A 19,696-nucleotide genomic window follows, 5' to 3' on the forward strand; every position below is an offset into this window, starting at 1 on the left:
ACTTGATTAGTATCACTATGGTAACTGCCTAGCAACCAGATGGGGTTACCCTAGCAACCGAGTAACAAATCACATATCTCTGCATCAGAAAAGCGTAGAGACTTCGGGTTGACTTATTTCAATCAGGATGGCAAGGACACTTGATTAGTATCACTATGGTAACTGCCTAGCAACCAGATGGGGTTACCCTAGCAACGAGTAACAAATCACATATCTCTGCATCAGAAAACATACAGACTTCGGGTTGACTTATTTCAATCAGGATGGCAAGGACACTTGATTACTATCACTATGGTAACTGCCTAGCAACCAGATGGGGTTACCCTAGCAACCGAGTAACAAATCACATATCTCTGCACCAGAAAAAGTACAGACTTCGGGTTGATTTATTTCAATCAGGATGGCAAGGACACTTCATTAGTATCACTATGGTAACTGCCTAGCAACCAGATGGGGTTACCCTAGCAACCGAGTAACAAATCACATATCTCTGCATCAGAAAAGCGTAGATACTTCTGGGTTGACTTATTTCAATCAGGATGGCAAGGACACTTGATTACTATCACTATGGTAACTGCCTAGCAACCAGATGGGGTTACCCTAGCAACCGAGTAACAAATCACATATCTCTGCACCAGAAAATAGTACTGACTTCGGGTTGATTTATTTCACTCAGGATGGCAAGGACACTTGATTACTATCACTATGGTAACTGCCTAGCAACCAGATGGGGTTACCCTAGCAACCGAGTAACAAATCACATATCTCGGCACCAGAAAATAGTACAGACTTCGGGTTGATTTATTTCACTCAGGATGGCAAGGACACTTGATTACTATCACTATGGTAACTGCCTAGCAACCAGATGGGGTTACCCTAGCAACCGAGTAACAAATCACATATCTCTGCATCAGAAAAACGTACAGACTTCGGGTTGATTTATTTCAATCAGGATGGCAAGGACACTTCATTAGTATCACTATGGTAACTGCCTAGCAACCAGATGGGGTTACCCTAGCAACCGAGTAACAAATCACATATCTCTGCACCAGAAAACACTACAGACTTCGGGTTGACTTATTTCACTCAGGATGGAAAGGAGCCATGTATTGTATTACCTTGGTAACTGCATAGCAACCACATGGGCTTACCCTAGCAACCGAGTAACAAATCACATATTTCTGCACCAGAAAATCGTACAGACTTCTGGGTTGATTTATTTATGACCATAATTTTGTTCTTTTCAAGTTACAACATGCTGTTTGGCGAGTTTTGCCACGGCAAGCACCACTCACATTTTCTTCAGGAAATGTACCTATCTAGTTATACTTTTATTTTTATTTTTATATCTCTTAACAAAACTTGACACCTAACTTCGTCCGCTACCGTTTGGCGTAGACCCACGAATGAGGTATCAAATCGAGCGACCTATTGAGGACACGTGTGCTATGACTTTTATAAGCGTCGAGTGCGGTATTTGCCCCAGGGGCAAAAAAGCGACGAAAAATCCCATAGACTTAACATTGAGACAAACTTTGGCGTCACAGCTCCAGCGAGGATTTAGTAGAAGCGTGTGATTTGCCACATTTGAAGAGGCTGGCAGGCTCTGTAGAGCATACCTCAATATGGGGTAAAAGTTGCACCCCTGGGGGCAGGAGCTGCCCAAAAATGCCCCAATTGACTTATAATGGTGTAGGGCGGCCCATGAAATGAAAAGGCATAGGGATTTGTATTGAACATAGCTCTGGATCACAGTGTCATAGAGACGAGGGGGTGGGCTCATTTTACTCAGACAACCAATCAGTCTCTCTGGATCATTGTGAAGCTATCAAGCCACGCCCTAGCAACCATTAAGAGCACCTTAGCAACAAGTCCCATAGACTTCTATTGAAAAAGATCAAAGGGATATCTCCGGATAGAAGTGTCATAGAAACACAAGGGTGGTCTCGTTTGACTCGGGACAGCAAACAGCCAATCATGCATCACTTCAACACTTCCTAGCCCCTCCTAGCAACCATTGTCGAGCACCTTAACAACCAAAATCCATAGAGGGATATCTTCCATTCTGAATGTCACAGAGGCATGGGAGTTGGTTTATATCATTCATACTGACAAGCAGCCTTTGGAGATTCATGATTGGCAGCTGCCAAGTCACTCCTAGCAACTACACAGAGTACCCTAGCAACCGTTTAGCAGTAACTATATCTCTGCACCAGAAAATCAGAAGACTTCTGGGTTGATTTATTTCAATCAGGATGGCAAGGAGACTTGATAAGTATCACTATGTTAACTGCCTAGCAACCAGATGGGGTTACCCTAGCAGCGAGTAACAAATCACATATCTCTGCATCAGAAAAGCGTAGAGACTTCGGGTTGACTTATTTCAATCAGGATGGCAAGGACACTTCATTAGTATCACTATGGTAACTGCCTAGCAACCAGATGGGCTTACCCTAGCAACCGAGTAACAAATCACATATCTCTGCATCACAAAAACATAGAGACTTCGGGTTGACTTATTTCAATCAGGATGGCAAGGACACTTGATTAGTATCACTATGGTATCTGCCTAGCAACCAGATGGGGTTACCCTAGCAACCGAGTAACAAATCACATATCTCTGCATCACAAAAACATAGAGACTTCGGGTTGACTTATTTCAATCAGGATGGCAAGGAGACTTCATTAGTATCACTATGGTAACTGCCTAGCAACCAGATGGGCTTACCCTAGCAACCGAGTAACAAATCACATATCTCTGCATCAGAAAAGCATAGAGACTTCGGGTTGACTTATTTCAATCAGGATGGCAAGGACACTTGATTAGTATCACTATGGTATCTGCCTAGCAACCAGATGGGGTTACCCTAGCAACCGAGTAACAAATCACATATCTCTGCATCACAAAAACATAGAGACTTCGGGTTGATTTATTTTAATCAGGATGGCCAGGAGACTTCATTAGTATCACTATGGTAACTGCCTAGCAACCAGATGGAGTTACCCTAGCAACCGAGCAACATATCACATATCTCTGCACCAGAACACACTACAGACTTCGGGTTGACTTATTTCACTCAGGATGGAAAGGAGCCATGTATTGTATTACCTTGGTAACTGCATAGCAACCACATGGGCTTACCCTAGCAACCGAGTAACAAATCACATATTTCTGCACCAGAAAATCGTACAGACTTCTGGGTTGATTTATTTATGACCATAATTTTTGTTCTTTTCAAGTTACAACATGCTGTTTGGCCGAGTTTTGCCACGGCAAGCACCACTCACATTTTCTTCAGGAAATGTACCTATCTAGTTATTTTTATTTTTATTTTTATTTTTATATCTCTTAACAAAACTTGACACCTAACTTCGTCCGCACCGTTTGGCGTAGACCCACGAATGAGGTGTCAAATCGAGCGACCTATTGAGGACACGTGTGCTATGACTTTTATAAGCGATCGAGTGCGGTATTTGCCCCAGGGGCAAAAAGCGGCGAAAAATCCCATAGACTTAACATTGAGACAAACTTTGGCGTCACAGCTCCAAGCGAGGATTTAGTAGAAGCGTGTGATTTGCCACATTTGAAGAGGCTGGCAGGCTCTGTAGAGCATACCTCAATATGGGGTAAAAGTTGCACCCCTGGGGGCAGGAGCTGCCTAAAAATGCCCCAATTGACTTATAATGGTGTAGGGCGGCCCATGAAATGAAAAGGCATAGGGATTTGTATTGAACATAGCTCTGGATCACAGTGTCATAGAGGCGAGGGGGTGGGCTCATTTTACTCAGACGACCAATCAGTCTCTCAGGATCATTGTGAAGCTATCAAGCCACGCCCTAGCAACCATTAAGAGCACCTTAGCAACAAGTCCCATAGACTTCTATTGAAACAGATCAAAGGGATATCTCGGATAGAAGTGTCATAGAAACACAAGGGTGGTCTCGTTTGACTCGGGACAGCAAACAGCCAATCATGCATCACATCAACACTTCCTAGCCCCTCCTAGCAACCATTGTCGAGCACCTTAACAACCAAAATCCATAGAGGGATATCTTCCATTCTGAATGTCACAGAGGCATGGGAGTTGGTTTATATCATTCATACTGACAAGCAGCCTTTGGAGATTCATGATTGGCAGCTGCCAAGCCACTCCTAGCAACTACACAGAGTACCCTAGCAACCGTTTAGCAGTAACTATATCTCTGCACCAGAAAATCAGAGAGACTTCTGGGTTGATTTATTTCAATCAGGATGGCAAGGACACTTGATTAGTATCACTATGGTAACTGCCTAGCAACCAGATGGGGTTACCCTAGCAACCGAGTAACAAATCACATATCTCTGCATCAGAAAAGCGTAGAGACTTCGGGTTGACTTATTTCAATCAGGATGGAAAGGAGACTTCATTAGTATCACTATGGTAACTGCCTAGCAACCAGATGGGCTTACCCTAGCAACCGAGTAACAAATCACATATCTCTGCATCACAAAAACATAGAGACTTCGGGTTGACTTATTTCAATCAGGATGGCAAGGACACTTGATTAGTATCACTATGGTAACTGCCTAGCAACCAGATGGGGTTACCCTAGCAACCGAGTAACAAATCACATATCTCTGCACCAGAAAACAGTACAGACTTCTGGGTTGACTTATTTCACTCAGGATGGAAAGGAGCCATGTATTGTATTACCTTGCTAACTGCATAGCAACCACATGGGCTTACCCTAGCAACCTAGTAACAAATCACATATTTCTGCACCAGAAAATTATACAGACTTCTGGGTTGATTTATTTATGACCACAATTTCTGTTCTTTTCAAGCAGGCTATTTGGCGAGTTTTGCCACGGCAAGCACCACTCACATTTTCTTCAGGAAATGTACCTATCTAGTTATTCTTATTATTTTTATTTTATTTTTATATCTCTTAACAAAACTTGACACCTAACTCGTCCCGTACCGTTTGGCGTAGACCCACGAATGAGGTGTCAAATCGAGCGACCTATTGAGGACACGTGTGCTATGACTTTTATAAGCGATCGAGTGCGGTATTTGCCCCAGGGGCAAAAAGCGGCCGAAAAATCCCATAGACTTAACATTGAGACAAACTTTGGCGATCACAGCTCCAAGCGAGGATTTCGTAGAAGCGTGTGATTTGCCACATTTGAAGAGGCTGGCAGGCTCTGTAAGAGCATACCTCAATATGGGGTAAAAGTTGCACCCCTGGGGGCAGGAGCTGCCTAAAAATGCCCCAATTGACTTACAATGGTGTAGGGCGGACCATGAAATGAAAAGGCATAGGGATTTGTATTGAACATAGCTCTGGATCACAGTGTCATAGAGACAAGGGGTGGGCTCATTTTACTCAGACGACCAATCAGTCTCTCAGGATCATTGTGAAGCTATCAAGCCACGCCCTAGCAACCATTTAAGAGCACCTTAGCAACAAGTCCCATAGACTTCTAATGAAAGACATCAAAGGGATATCTCGGATAGAAGTGTCATAGAAACACAAGGGTGGTCTCGTTTGACTCGGGACAGCAAACAGCCAATCATGAATCACCTCAACACTTCCTAGCCCCTCCTAGCAACCATTGTCGAGCACCTTAGCAACCAAAATCCATAGAGGCATATCTTCCATTCTGAATGTCACAGAGGCATGGGAGTTGGTTTATATCATTCATACTGACAAGCAGCCTTTGGAGATTCATGATTGGCAGCTGCCAAGCCACTCCTAGCAACTAAACAGAGTACCCTAGCAACCGTTTAGCTAGTAACTATATCTCTGCACCAGAAAATCAGAGAGACTTCTGGGTTGATTTATTTCAATCAGGATGGCAAGGACACTTGATAAGTATCACTATGGTAACTGCCTAGCAACCAGATGGGGTTACCCTAGCAACAGAGTAACAAATCACATATCTCTGCATCAGAAAAGCGTAGAGACTTCGGGTTGACTTATTTCAATCAGGATGGAAAGGAGCACTGCATTAGTATCACCTATGGTAACTGCCTAGCAACCACACGGGCTTACCCTAGCAACCGAGTAACAAATCACATATCTCTGCATCAGAAAAACGTAGAGACTTCCGGGTTGACTTATTTCAATCAGGATGGCAAGGAGACTTGATTATTATCACTATGGTAACTGCCTAGCAACCGAGTAACAAATCACATATCTCTGCATCAGAAAAATGTAGAGACTTCCGGGTTGACTTATTTCAATCATGATGGCAAGGACACTTGATTAGTATCACTATGGTAACTGCCTAGCAACCAGATGGGGTTACCCTAGCAACCGAGTAACAAATCACATATCTCTGCATCACAAAAACGTAGAGACTTCTAGGTTGATTTATTTCAATCAGGATGGCAAGGACACTTCATTAGTATCACTATGGTAACTGCCTAGAAACCAGATGGGGTTACCCTAGCAACAGAGTAACAAATCACATATCTCTGCATCAGAAAAACGTACAGACTTCTGTGTTGACTTATTTCAATCAGGATGGCAAGGAGACTTGATTATTATCACTATGGTAACTGCCTAGCAACCAGATGGGGTTACCCTAGCAACCGAGTAACAAATCACATATCTCTGCATCACAAAAACGTAGAGACTTCCGGGTTGACTTATTTCAATCATGATGGCAAGGACACTTGATTAGTATCACTATGGTAACTGCCTAGCAACCAGATGGGGTTACCCTAGCAACCGAGTAACAAATCACATCTCTGCATCACAAAAACGTAGAGACTTCTGGGTTGACTTATTTCAATCAGGATGGCAAGGAGACTTCATTAGTATCACTATGGTAACTGCCTAGCAACCAGATGGGGTTACCCTAGCAACCGAGTAACAAATCACATATCTCTGCATCAGAAAAACGTAGAGACTTCCGGGTTGACTTATTTCAATCATGATGGCAAGGACACTTGATTAGTATCACTATGGTAACTGCCTAGCAACCAGATGGGGTTATCCTAGCAACCGAGTAACAAATCATATCTCTGCATCACAAAAACGTAGAGACTTCCGGGTTGACTTATTTCAATCAGGATGGCGAGGAGACTTCATTAGTATCACTATGGTAACTGCCTAGCAACCAGATGGGGTTACCCTAGCAACCGAGTAACAAATCACATATCTCTGCATCAGAAAAACGTAGAGACTTCCGGGTTGACTTATTTCAATCAGGATGGCAAGGACACTTCATTAGTATCACTATGGTAACTGCCTAGCAACCAGATGGGGTTACCCTAGCAACCGAGTAACAAATCACATATCTCTGCATCACAAAAACGTAGAGACTTCCGGGTTGACATATTTCACTCGGGATGGAAAGGAGCCATGTATTGTATTACCTTGGTAATTGCATAGCAACCACATGGGCTTACCCTAGCAACCGAGTAACAAATCACATATTTCTGCACCAGAAAATCGTACAGACTTCTGGGTTGATTTATTTATGACCGTGATTTTTGTTCTTTTCAAGTTATAACATGCTGTTTGACGAGTTTTGCCACAGCAAGCACCACTCACATTTTCTTCAGGAAATGTACCTATCTAGTTAGTGGTGCTTGCAAAGCATCACTATTGTAATCTCACATACTTATTATTAGTGGTGCTTGCAAAGCATCACTATTGTAATCTCACATACTTATTTTTATTTTTATACTTTTATTATTCTATCTCCTACAAAACTTGACACCTAACTCGTCCCGCACCGTTTGACGTAGACCCACGAATGAGGTGTCAAATCGAGCGACCTATTGAGGACACGTGTGCTATGACTTTTATAAGCGTCGAGGTACAGTAATTGCCCCAGGGGCAAAAAGCGGCCGAAAAATCCCATAGACTTAACATTGCGACAAACTTTGACGCGTCACAGCTCCGAGCGAGGATTTCGTAGAAACGTGTGATTTGCCACATTTGAAGAGGCTGGCAGGCTCTGTAAGAGCATACCTCAAAATGGGGTAAAGTTGCACCCCTGGGGGCAGGAGCTGCCCAAAAATGCCCCAATTGACTTATAATGGTGTAGGACGGCCCATGAAATGAAAAGGCATAGGGATTTGTATTGAACATAGCTCTGGATCACAGTGTCATAGAGACGAGGGGTGGGCTCATTTTACTCAGACAACCAATCAGTCTCTCTGGATCATTGTGAAGCTATCAAGCCACGCCCTAGCAACCATTAAGAGCACCTTAGCAACAAGTCCCATAGACTTCTATTGAAAAAGATCAAAGGGATATCTCCGGATAGAAGTGTCATAGAAACACAAGGGTGGTCTCGTTTGACTCGGGACAGCAAACAGCCAATCATGCATCACTTCAACACTTCCTAGCCCCTCCCTAGCAACCATTGTCGAGCACCTTAACAACCAAAATCCATAGAGGGATATCTTCCATTCTGAATGTCACAGAGGCATGGGAGTTGGTTTATATCATTCATACTGACAAGCAGCCTTTGGAGATTCATGATTGCCAGCTGCCATGCCACTCCCTAGCAACTACATAGAGTACCCTAGCAACCGAGTAACAAATCACATATCTCTGCACCAGAAAATCGCAGAGACTTCTGGGTTGATTTATTTCAACCAGGATGGCAAGGAGACTTCATTAGTATCACTATGGTAACTGCCTAGCAACCAGATGGGGTTACCCTAGCAACCGAGCAACAAATCACATATCTCTGCACCAAAAATACTACAGACTTCGGGTTGACTTATTTCACTCAGGATGGAAAGGAGCCATGTATTGTATTACCTTGGTAACTGCATAGCAACCACATGGGCTTACCCTAGCAACCGAGTAACAAATCACATATTTCTGCACCAGAAAATCGTACAGACTTCTGGGTTGATTTATTTATGACCATAATTTTTGTTCTTTTCAAGCATGCTATTTGACGAGTTTTGCCACGGCAAGCACCACTCACATTTTCTTCAGGAAATGTACCTATCTAGTTATTACTATTTATTATTTTTATTTTTATTTTTATATCTCTTAACAAAACTTCGGCACCTAACTCGTCCCGCACCGTTTGGCGTAGACCCACGAATGAGGTGTCAAATCGAACGGCCTATTGAGGACACGTGTGCTATGACTTTTATAAGCGATCGGAGTACGGTATTTGCCCCAGGGGCAAAAAGCGGCCGAAAAATCCCATAGACTTAACATTGAGACAAACTTTGGCGTCACAGCTCCAAGCGAGGATTTCAGAGAAGCGTGTGATTTGCCACATTTGAAGAGGCTGGCAGGCTCTGTAAGAGCATACCTCAATATGGGGTAAAAGTTGCACCCCTGGGGGCAGGAGCTGCCCAAAAATGCCCCAATTGACTTATAATGGTGTAGGACGGCCCATGAAATGAAAAGGCATAGGGATTTGTATTGAACATAGCTCTGGATCACAGTGTCATAGAGACGAGGGGTGGGCTCATTTTACTCAGACGACCAATCAGTCTCTCAGGATCATTGTGAAGCTATCAAGCCACGCCCTAGCAACCATTAAGAGCACCTTAGCAACAAGTCCCATACACTTCTATTGAAACAGATCAAAGGGATATCTCCGGATAGAAGTGTCATAGAAACACAAGGGTGGTCTCGTTTGACTCGGGACAGCAAACAGCCAATCATGCATCAAATCAACACTTCCTAGCCCCTCCCTAGCAACCATTGTCAAGCACCTTAAGAACCAAAATCCATAGAGGGATATCTTCCATTCTGAATGTCACAGAGGCATGGGAGTTGGTTTATATCATTCATACTGACAAGCAGCCTTTGGAGATTCATGATTGGCAGCTGCCAAGCCACTCCCTAGCAACTACACAGAGTACCCTAGCAACCGTTTAGCAGTAACTATATCTCTGCACCAGAAAATCAGAGAGACTTCTGGGTTGATTTATTTCAATCAGGATGGCAAGGACACTTGATTAGTATCACTATGGTAACTGCCTAGCAACCAGATGGGGTTACCCTAGCAACCGAGTAACAAATCACATATCTCTGCATCAGAAAACCGTAGAGACTTCCGGGTTGACTTATTTCAATCAGGATGGAAAGGAGACTTCATTAGTATCACTATGGTAACTGCCTAGCAACCAGATGGGCTTACCCTAGCAACCGAGTAACAAATCACATATCTCTGCATCACAAAAACATAGAGACTTCGGGTTGACTTATTTCAATCAGGATGGCAAGGACACTTGATTAGTATCACTATGGTAACTGCCTAGCAACCACATGGGGTTACCCTAGCAACCGAGTAACAAATCACATATCTCTGCACCAGAAAACAGTACAGATTTTTGGGTTGACTTATTTCACTCAGGATGGAAAGGAGCCATGTATTGTATTACCTTGCTAACTGCATAGCAACCACATGGGCTTACCCTAGCAACCTAGTAACAAATCACATATTTCTGCACCAGAAAATTATACAGACTTCTGGGTTGATTTATTTATGACCACAATTTCTGTTCTTTTCAAGCAGGCTATTTGACGAGTTTCGCCACGGCAAGCACCACTCACATTTTCTTCAGGAAATGTACCTATCTAGTTATTATTATATCTCCGTACAAAACTTCGGCACCTAACTCGTCCCGCACCGTTTGGCGTAGACCCACGAATGAGGTATCAAATCGAACGGCCTATTGAGGACACGTGTGCTATGACTTTTATAAGCGATCAGGGGTACGGTATTTGCCCCAGGGGCAAAAAAGCAGCCGAAAAATCCCATAGACTTAACATTGCGACAAACTTTGACGCATCACAGCTCCGAGCGAGGATTTCGCAGAAACGTGTGATTTGCTACATTTGAAGAGGCTGGCAGGCTCTGTAAGAGCATGCCTCAATATGGGGTAAAAGTTGCACCCCTGGGGGGCAAGAGCAGCCCAAAGTTGCCCCCATTGACTTACAATGGTGTAGGACGGACCATGAAATAGGGATTTTGTATTGAACATAGCTCCGGATCACAGTGTCGTAGAGACAAGGGGGCGGGCTCATTTTACTCAGACGACCAATCAGTCTCTCGGGATCTTTGTGAAGCTATCAAGCCACGCCCTAACAACAATTTAAAGCACCTTAGCAACAAGTCCCATAGACTTCTAATGAAAGACATCAAAGGGATATCTCCGGATAGAAGCGTCATAGAAACACAAGGGTGGTCTCGTTTGACTCGGGGCAGCAAACAGCCAATCATGAATCACCTCAACCCTTCCTAGCCCCTCCCTAGCAACCATTGTCGAGCACCTTAGCAACCAAAATCCATAGAGGCATATCTTCCATTCTGAATGTCACAGAGGCATGGGAGTTGGTTTATATCATTCATACTGACAAGCAGCCTTTGAAGTTTCACGATTGGCAGGTGCCAAGCCACTCCCTAGCAACCAAACAGAGTACCCTAGCAACCGTTTAGCTACAACTACATCTGTGCACCAGAAAATCAGAGAGACTTCTGGGTTGATTTATTCCAATCAGGATGGCAAGGACACTTGATAAGTATCACTACGGTAACTGCCTAGCAACCACATGGGGTTACCCTAGCAACAGAGTAACAAATCACATATCTCTGCATCAGAAAAACGTAGAGACTTCGGGTTGACTTATTTCAGCTCGGGATGGAAAGGAGCAGCGTATTGTATTACCTTGGTAACTGCATAGCAACCACTGGGCTTACCCTAGCAACCGAGTAACAAATCACATATTTCTGCACCAGAAAATCGTACAGACTTCGGGTTGATTTATTTACGACCGTGCTTTTTGTTCTTTTCAAGTTACGACATGCTGTTTGACGAGTTTTGCCACGGCAAGCACCACTCACATTTTCTTCAGGAAATGTACCCATCTAGTTACTTTTATAATTTTGTTGTCAGATTACTGATTACTTAATTGGAAAAGTAATTCCAATTCTGATTAATTTAAAGTTACTTTCTAGTACACTTTATTCAAATAATTGTCTATGTTTCCTCATAATTCATTGTTGCACATAAGTCGTACACACAGCACCAAGCGTTTATTCCCTACTATGGCATCGCAGAAATGCAAAGACATAAATATGAACAGAATTCCTATTTGAAATTCGACATAAATGTTTGAAATGTGAAACCCAAGTGATGTAGTTGCATAAAAGTAATTAACTTAGCTAAACATCAAATTATAGTCAACACTGGTCACGTGACATACAAGAATCAATGCAATTGGTTGTCACTGATGTGAAACTTGCTACGACACACAAATCAAACGAGAACCAAATCTTAGGTTTGGAACAACATGCACATGAATAAATGATGACCCAATTTTAATTTTTAGGGTAATCGCCTAAATGTTTTTTAAAGGGCTAGTTCTTCCAAAAAATGAAAATTCTCTCATTATTTACTCACGCGCATGATATCCCAGGTGTGTATGACTTTCTTTCTTCACCAGAACACATTTGAGGAAAAATATAACAATATCTCAGCTCAGTAGGTCCTTAAAATGCAAGTGAATGGAGATTTCTCTTTTGATGCTCCAGAAATCACAGACAGTCGGCATAAACATCATCCATATGACTCCAGCGGTTATGTTAATGTCTTCTAAAGCGACACGATCACTTTTGGTGTGAAAAATGTCGATATTTAATTACTTTTTAACTATAAATCATTGCTTCTGGTCAGCAGCGGTAGAGAGCACTGAGTTCATGCGGCCTCTCAAGTGACATAATCATGTTGGCATGTTTGAGACATCCAGGATATGCACACAAACGCACCACTGTGAAAAATATACAGATACAAATACAGATCTAAACTAAAACCAAAGAAGCTTCTGTACGGTGTTCCTCATACTCAGTTGGGTGCGTTACACATGCTTCAGTTATAGCAGGTCTCACGTGCCAACGTGATTACATCACACGCACATGCCACTGCTGACCGGAAGTGATGGTTTATAGTTAAAAGGTAAATAAAACTTAAATATTGACCTTTTTCACACCAAGTGTGAAACATAAAGTGATCGTGTCACTTTAGAAGTCATTAATTTAACTGCTGATGTCGTGATGTTTTATTTTTACCTTTCAGAGATTCAAATGAAAAACTAACAATCTAAAATGAGCTCTTCCTCTGATGCATTGTTGTATCTCCTGACCTGTCTGCCACACGTGTCCTCGTGCTTCCTACCAAACTTCCTGTTGTAACTCTTGCTGCTTGTTCTTGAGTTCTCTCTGTGTCGGTCCTCAGTGTTCTAACTCTCGTGCACTTCTGGTGCTGCTGTCATTTCCGCAGGAGCCCGCCGAACCCGCCGCCATCTTCAACAGAGAATTCAGTGTGCCAGCTCCTCGCTCACCCCTCCCCGAATACCATTACCCAGAAAGCCACTCCGCCTCAGGCCCTCAGCATGGTGTGGGAGGGGCCCGACCTCAAAGGTTGGCTGCTGGGGGCCCGAACTCGACTGTCGCTCCAGGAGTTGCCCCAAATCTTCAAGTGAACGACGACGATCTGTTGCCATGGCAATGGCAGAGCAACAAAACAAAGTCACCCAATTGCTCATTGGATGAAGATTTTCAGATTACCAAGGTGTAATGAGACACGTATAGTCCACACAGGCACATATTGAAAAAAAGTCATCTCAAAACAAGCAAACCTATTACAGTCAAAAGCAGGACGGGGACTTAGGAGGAATCATGCCCAATGCATCATGGGACATGGACTGTCCTGTGGAATTATTCGCTGATCGTTCTCAAGCCTCTGACAGACAGAAGTGTACACTGAAACAGGTTCATAAACCAGAGAACTGTCAGTCAGGTGATTATGAGGCCTGTGACTTTAACTCAAACTAGACTCTTGACTAAGCTACTCGATAGGATGCAAATGTTGGTGGAATAGCCGATCATTATTTTTATGTCATTGCTGATAACTGCTAATAATGCTGATGAAGTGACGTTTCCAAACAGACTCTTGGCTGCAGCACTTCCGGGTTCTTTTGCCATCCCCAGTTTGCATGTCTGATGGGCGTTTTTCATTTTTATACGCTTTTGAAGTGTGTTAAACGTGAGGATGTGTATTCATCAACCTGTCACATGTATGATAAAAACACGCAGGCTTATTGAACCAAGATGAAACTACAAAGAAGCTGCATACTATATATTATATTATTATATTAAATAATGTTTAAGAGATGATTAAAACTGCAATCTGCTGCTCAAAAGAACCCGGAGAGCGCTTGACGGCTGTAACGTCACGGTCATTTCACCGATAATTGTTCTGCAGGTGTTTAAAAGCAACAGTGTAATCACACATCAAAACATTTGAATGTACAGTTGAACTGATGTACTGAATACTGTTTAGTACTTGTGAAACATGCCATGGAAATGCTGTTACAGTTTGAATTGGGGAGAAAATAAGATCCATAAAATTGTATAAATTATAAAGCTAAATATAATGAAATAAATGTAATTGTTTTTTATGTTTGTAAAATAAAAGAATACATCTACATATATATTATTTAAAAATACAAATATATAATAAAATAAAATAATAAATTAAATTGGGGTTTTATTTATTACATATATATATTTTATTTTAATATTTTTCAATAAAAACATTTTATTTAATTTAAACAATAAATATTATGTTTATATAAAATAATACAAATCAAACATTAAAATATCTGCTTCCAATATTGACTTACTCAGACATTTATGGATAATAAAAAGAAATCTCCGATATATTGTGCATCCCACTACTTGAGGAGCTTGAGCTCATGATCTGCTTGATATCTTTTAATTAATCGGGTGTTTTCTGCCTTTCATCTTGGGGTTCGCTTTAGACTTTGTCTTACAGTTACATGTTTTATTTTTATAGGCTGCAAAGTCAGGATGCTCTTGATTTTATTGCTAACTGAATTTCATTTTCTGATTTTTGTTTTATGTTTTGTGTATTTAATTGAATTTGACTTTGTTAGTTTTTATTAGTTGAGTTATTTTGTCATGACAGACCTGAATCCAGTGCAGAACACTTCCACTCTCTTACCGCATCACAATATTGCGGTTCAAGGAAACTGTGTTTTGTGCGGTTGGCATGTGTTCGTTGACAGAACTGAACTGAGATCATCCAGCTTGTCATGTTAGATTCCGACACTATACACAGGAGTTTTATTGGCATTTATCAAGGAAGATTTTGAGTGAAAAGTTCTCTGAATGTTTGTACAGACAAGTCCTAGACGTTCTCACTAATTTTACAGCACACTGTTTTTTTTTTTGTTTTTTTATATATATATATATATATATATTAATACTGTTTATTTCCAGGTTTATATTAGATTTTGAATCCCAGATTTTCAATATGGATTTTATTTTTTATTTTATGTTTCTCTTTAAATACAGTGTATTGTTTCCAGGATAGCTTACAGTACTGTGAGTGTGTGTGTGAGTGTGTGTGTGAGTGAGTGAGTGTGTGTGAGTGTGTGAGTGAGTGTGTACGTGTGTGCGTGTTTTTGTGATTTACGAGGACAATTTTGTAAGTTACAAATTAGTAATTACAAGGGTATTATGCTATAAATGTGATTTATGAGGACATTTCTATTGTCCCCATAATTCAAATCGCTTAAAAATCATACTAAACAATGTTTTATTGAAAATGTAAAAATGCAGAAGGTTTTCTGTGAGGGTTAGGTTTAGGGGTAGGGTTAGGTTTAGAGGATACAATCTATAGTTTGTACAGTATAAAAGTCATTATGTCTATGGAAAGTCCTCATAATGATAGGTAGACCAACATGTGTGTGTGTGTGTGTGTGTGCTTGTGAGTGTGTGTGTCAGAGTGTGTGTGTGTGTGTCAGAGTGTGTGTGAGTGAGTGTGTGGGAGTGTGTATGTGAGTGAGTGAGTGTGTGTGTGTGTGCGAGTGAGTGTGTGTGTCAGAGTGTGTGTGTGTGTGTGTCAGAGTGTGTGTGAGTGAGTGTGTGTGAGTGTGTATGTGAGTGAGTGAGTGTGTGAGTGTGTATGTGAGTGAGTGAGTGTGTGTGTGTGTGTGTGTGTGTGTGTGTGTGTGTGTGTGTGTGTGTGTGTGTGCTTGTGAGTGTGTGTGTGTGAGTGTGTGTGTGTGTGTGAGTGTGTGTGTGTGTGTGTGTGAGTGTGTGCGTGTTTTTGTGATTTACCAGGACAATTTTGTAAGTTACAAACTGGTAATTACAAGGGTATTATGCTATAAATGTGATTTATGAGGACATTTCTAGTGTCCCCATAATTCAAATCGCTTAAAAATCATACTAAACAATGTTTTATTGAAAATGTAAAAATGCAGAAAGTTTTCTGTGAGGGTTAGGTTTAGGGGTTGTGTTAGGTTTAGAGGATAGGATCTATAGTTTATACAGTATAAAAGTCATTATGTCTATGGAAAGTCCTCATAATGATAGGTAGACCAACATGTGTGTGTGTGTGTGTGTGTGCTTGTGAGTGTGTGTGTCAGAGTGTGTGTGTGTGTGTCAGAGTGTGTGTGAGTGAGTGTGTGTGAGTGAGTGTGTATGTGAGTGAGTGAGTGTGTGTGTGTGTGTGTGTGCGAGTGAGTGTGTGTGTCAGAGTGTGTGTGTGTGTGTCAGAGTGTGTGTGAGTGAGTGTGTGTGAGTGTGTATGTGAGTGAGTGAGTGTGTGTGTGTGTGTGTGTGTGTGTGTGCTTGTGAGTGTGCGTGAGTGTGTGTGTGAGTGTGTGTGTGTGTGTGTGAGTGTGTGTGTGTGTGTGTGTGAGTGTGTGCGTGTTTTTGTGATTTACCAGGACAATTTTGTAAGTTACAAACTGGTAATTACAAGGGTATTATGCTATAAATGTGATTTATGAGGACATTTCTAGTGTCCCCATAATTCAAATCGCTTAAAAATCATACTAAACAATGTTTTATTGAAAATGTAAAAATGCAGAATGTTTTCTGTGAGGGTTAGGTTTAGGGGTTGTGTTAGGTTTAGAGGATAGGATCTATAGTTTATACAGTATAAAAGTCATTATGTCTATGGAAAGTCCTCATAATGATAGGTAGACCAACATGTGTGTGTGTGTGTGTGTGTGCTTGTGAGTGTGTGTGTCAGAGTGTGTGTGTGTGTGTCAGAGTGTGTGTGAGTGAGTGTGTGTGAGTGTGTATGTGAGTGAGTGAGTGTGTGTGTGTGTGTGTGCGAGTGAGTGTGTGTGTCAGAGTGTGTGTGTGTGTGTCAGAGTGTGTGTGAGTGAGTGTGTGTGAGTGTGTATGTGAGTGAGTGAGTGAGTGTGTGTGTGTGTGTGTGTGTGTGTGTGTGTGTGCTTGTGAGTGTGCGTGAGTGTGTGTGTGAGTGTGTGTGTGTGTGTGTGAGTGTGTGTGTGTGTGTGTGTGAGTGTGTGCGTGTTTTTGTGATTTACCAGGACAATTTTGTAAGTTACAAACTGGTAATTACAAGGGTATTATGCTATAAATGTGATTTATGAGGACATTTCTAGTGTCCCCATAATTCAAATCGCTTAAAAATCATACTAAACAATGTTTTATTGAAAATGTAAAAATGCAGAAAGTTTTCTGTGAGGGTTAGGTTTAGGGGTTGTGTTAGGTTTAGAGGATACAATCTATAGTTTATACAGTATAAAAGTCATTATGTCTATGGAAAGTCCTCATAATGATAGGTAGACCAACATGTGTGTGTGTGTGTGTGTGCTTGTGAGTGTGTGTGTGCGAGTGAGTGTGTGTGTCAGAGTGTGTGTGTGTGTGTCAGAGTGTGTGTGAGTGAGTGTGTGTGAGTGTGTATGTGAGTGAGTGAGTGTGTGTGTGTGTGTGTGTGCTTGTGAGTGTGTGTGTCAGAGTGTGTGTGTGTGTGTCAGAGTGTGTGTGAGTGAGTGAGTGTGAGTGAGTGAGTGAGTGTGTGTGTGTGTGTGTGTCAGAGAGTGTGTGAGTGTGTGTGAGTGTGTATGTGAGAGTGAGTGAGTGAGTGAGTGAGTGAGTGAGTGAGTGAGTGAGTGAGTGTGTGTGTGTGTGTGTGTGCGTGTGTGTGCGTGTGAGTATGCGTGTGTGTGTGCGAGTGAGTGTGTGTGTCAGAGTGTGTGTGAGTGAGTGAGTGTGTGTGTGAGTGAGTGAGTGAGTGTGTCAGTTTTTGTGCTCCTGTCTGGACTTGTCCATCTGTAAAAGTGCCTGCATTCTTTCAGTGTCTCCAGCTGTTTTCAATCTTGTAAACTCTGTACCTAATATTCATGATCATTATTTATTTTGTGAAATTAAACATTGAAATTGTCAATGAAATATGATTTGGTTTTTTTTCTACTTATGTTGTGTACACTGTTGTTATAGTTCTGTATTACACAGATTACGGAGCCATATTTTTTAAATGAAGTACTTATAATTAGATTACATCACATTGTATGATGTAATCAGATTAGTTGTGTTTATGGTTACATGATTACATATTGATTACAGTACCAGTCAGCCGATGGCAGTAACTCCATCTGTCCATAATTGTCGACACTCTTCCATAAAATCTCATGTTACAAACAACATTTCAATACAAAGATACAAATGTAATTGACAGTAAGCAGTCCATACAGAAAAGCTGTTATTTGACTTTAAAAAAGACTAAAACAGCACTTCTCACTTGTGCTTATACAGCGTAAAGAAATGACCCGTGATTCAGGATGACAGCTTCAGAAAAAGCAAGTCTCATAGGTTAAGGCCACACCTTCTCATGAATAATTATGATTATAGATTACACACATGACTTGCATGAATAACAAATTGTACATCTAAAATATATCTAAAGATATTCACTAATTATTTATTCCAAAGCCGAAATATTTATAGAGTGGTGGTGTAGTGGTCTAAAGCACATAACTGTTAATCAGAGTGTTGCTGGTTTGAGCCCCACAGCCACCACCATTGTGTCCTTGAGCAAGGCACTTAACTCCAGGTTGCTCCGGGGGGATTGTCCCTGTAATAAGTGCAATGTAAGTATCTTTGGATAAAAGCGTCTGCCAAATGCATAAATGTAAATGTAAATGTATTCCTAAATATCAAAATTTCTCTTCTAATTCTAAATATTGTACATATGAGTTATCATTTTATTTCATTTTAAGTAACATCTTTTTCATTTTTGATGACCCTTTCAGTAAGTTTTATTGTAAATTTTTTTTAAATCATAGTTCTGTATCCATAACAACTAAACATTTCTATGAGTCCATTAATCGTAATGTCATTAGTTCACCCAAAAATGAAAATGTATTTATTTGCAGCACTGCTAATAATGTCTGGCTTGTGTTTTCCTCATCTGGAACTCAGTTTGAATAAAAGTGCTTGCTAAATACATTTTTGGCAGAGATTTAAGAGCTAAAATTAAGGGGAAGATTTGAAGTTAATAACGATAAAAATTTGTTCTGTTCCTCGCATCAGTTTCAGAAGACTTGAAATACAATGTTTGAATCACATGGAGCACTTTAGTGTGTTTGTCAAATGTCTTGAGTCTTGTTTGACAGCATCAGTCCCCATTCACTCCATGTGCTTGGAATGACAAGACTGAGTCAAATATTCCAGTGCCGAACACTTCGTTTATCTGTGATTCGAATGAGGAATCGAGTTTGAGTGTTTTTAATCACATGTGTGGTCATTGTATTTTAGCTTTGTTATACACAACACATAATTTAGTTGAATGAAAACCAGCTGAATACTGTTCACAAGACTCTACACTGTCATTTAAGAGTTAAACTTCTGCCGCATGAGTCACGTGAC

General features: G+C 41.2%; 1 protein-coding gene across 7 annotated transcripts in view; it reads left to right on the plus strand.

Moving 5' to 3' along the window:
* The window catches only part of LOC127633545 (pleckstrin homology domain-containing family A member 1-like), a 105,603-nt gene extending 86,248 nt beyond the window's left edge, over positions 1-19,355 (plus strand). For 3 of the 7 annotated variants that reach the window (XM_052112726.1, XM_052112725.1, XM_052112723.1), the window contains one exon: positions 13,260-19,352. In XM_052112726.1, the coding sequence (XP_051968686.1) occupies positions 13,260-13,556 (297 nt within the window). In that variant the 3' untranslated portion in view covers positions 13,557-19,352. Of the gene's footprint in view, positions 1-13,259 lie in introns of all 7 variants that reach the window. The other 4 variants (XR_007969222.1, XR_007969221.1, XM_052112724.1 and 1 more) reach the window with 4 other exon arrangements.
* Positions 19,356-19,696: the final 341 nt, after the last annotated feature.

Source organism: Xyrauchen texanus, chromosome 40 (genome assembly GCF_025860055.1).
Source record: "Xyrauchen texanus isolate HMW12.3.18 chromosome 40, RBS_HiC_50CHRs, whole genome shotgun sequence".
Lineage (NCBI taxonomy): Eukaryota > Metazoa > Chordata > Actinopteri > Cypriniformes > Catostomidae > Xyrauchen > Xyrauchen texanus.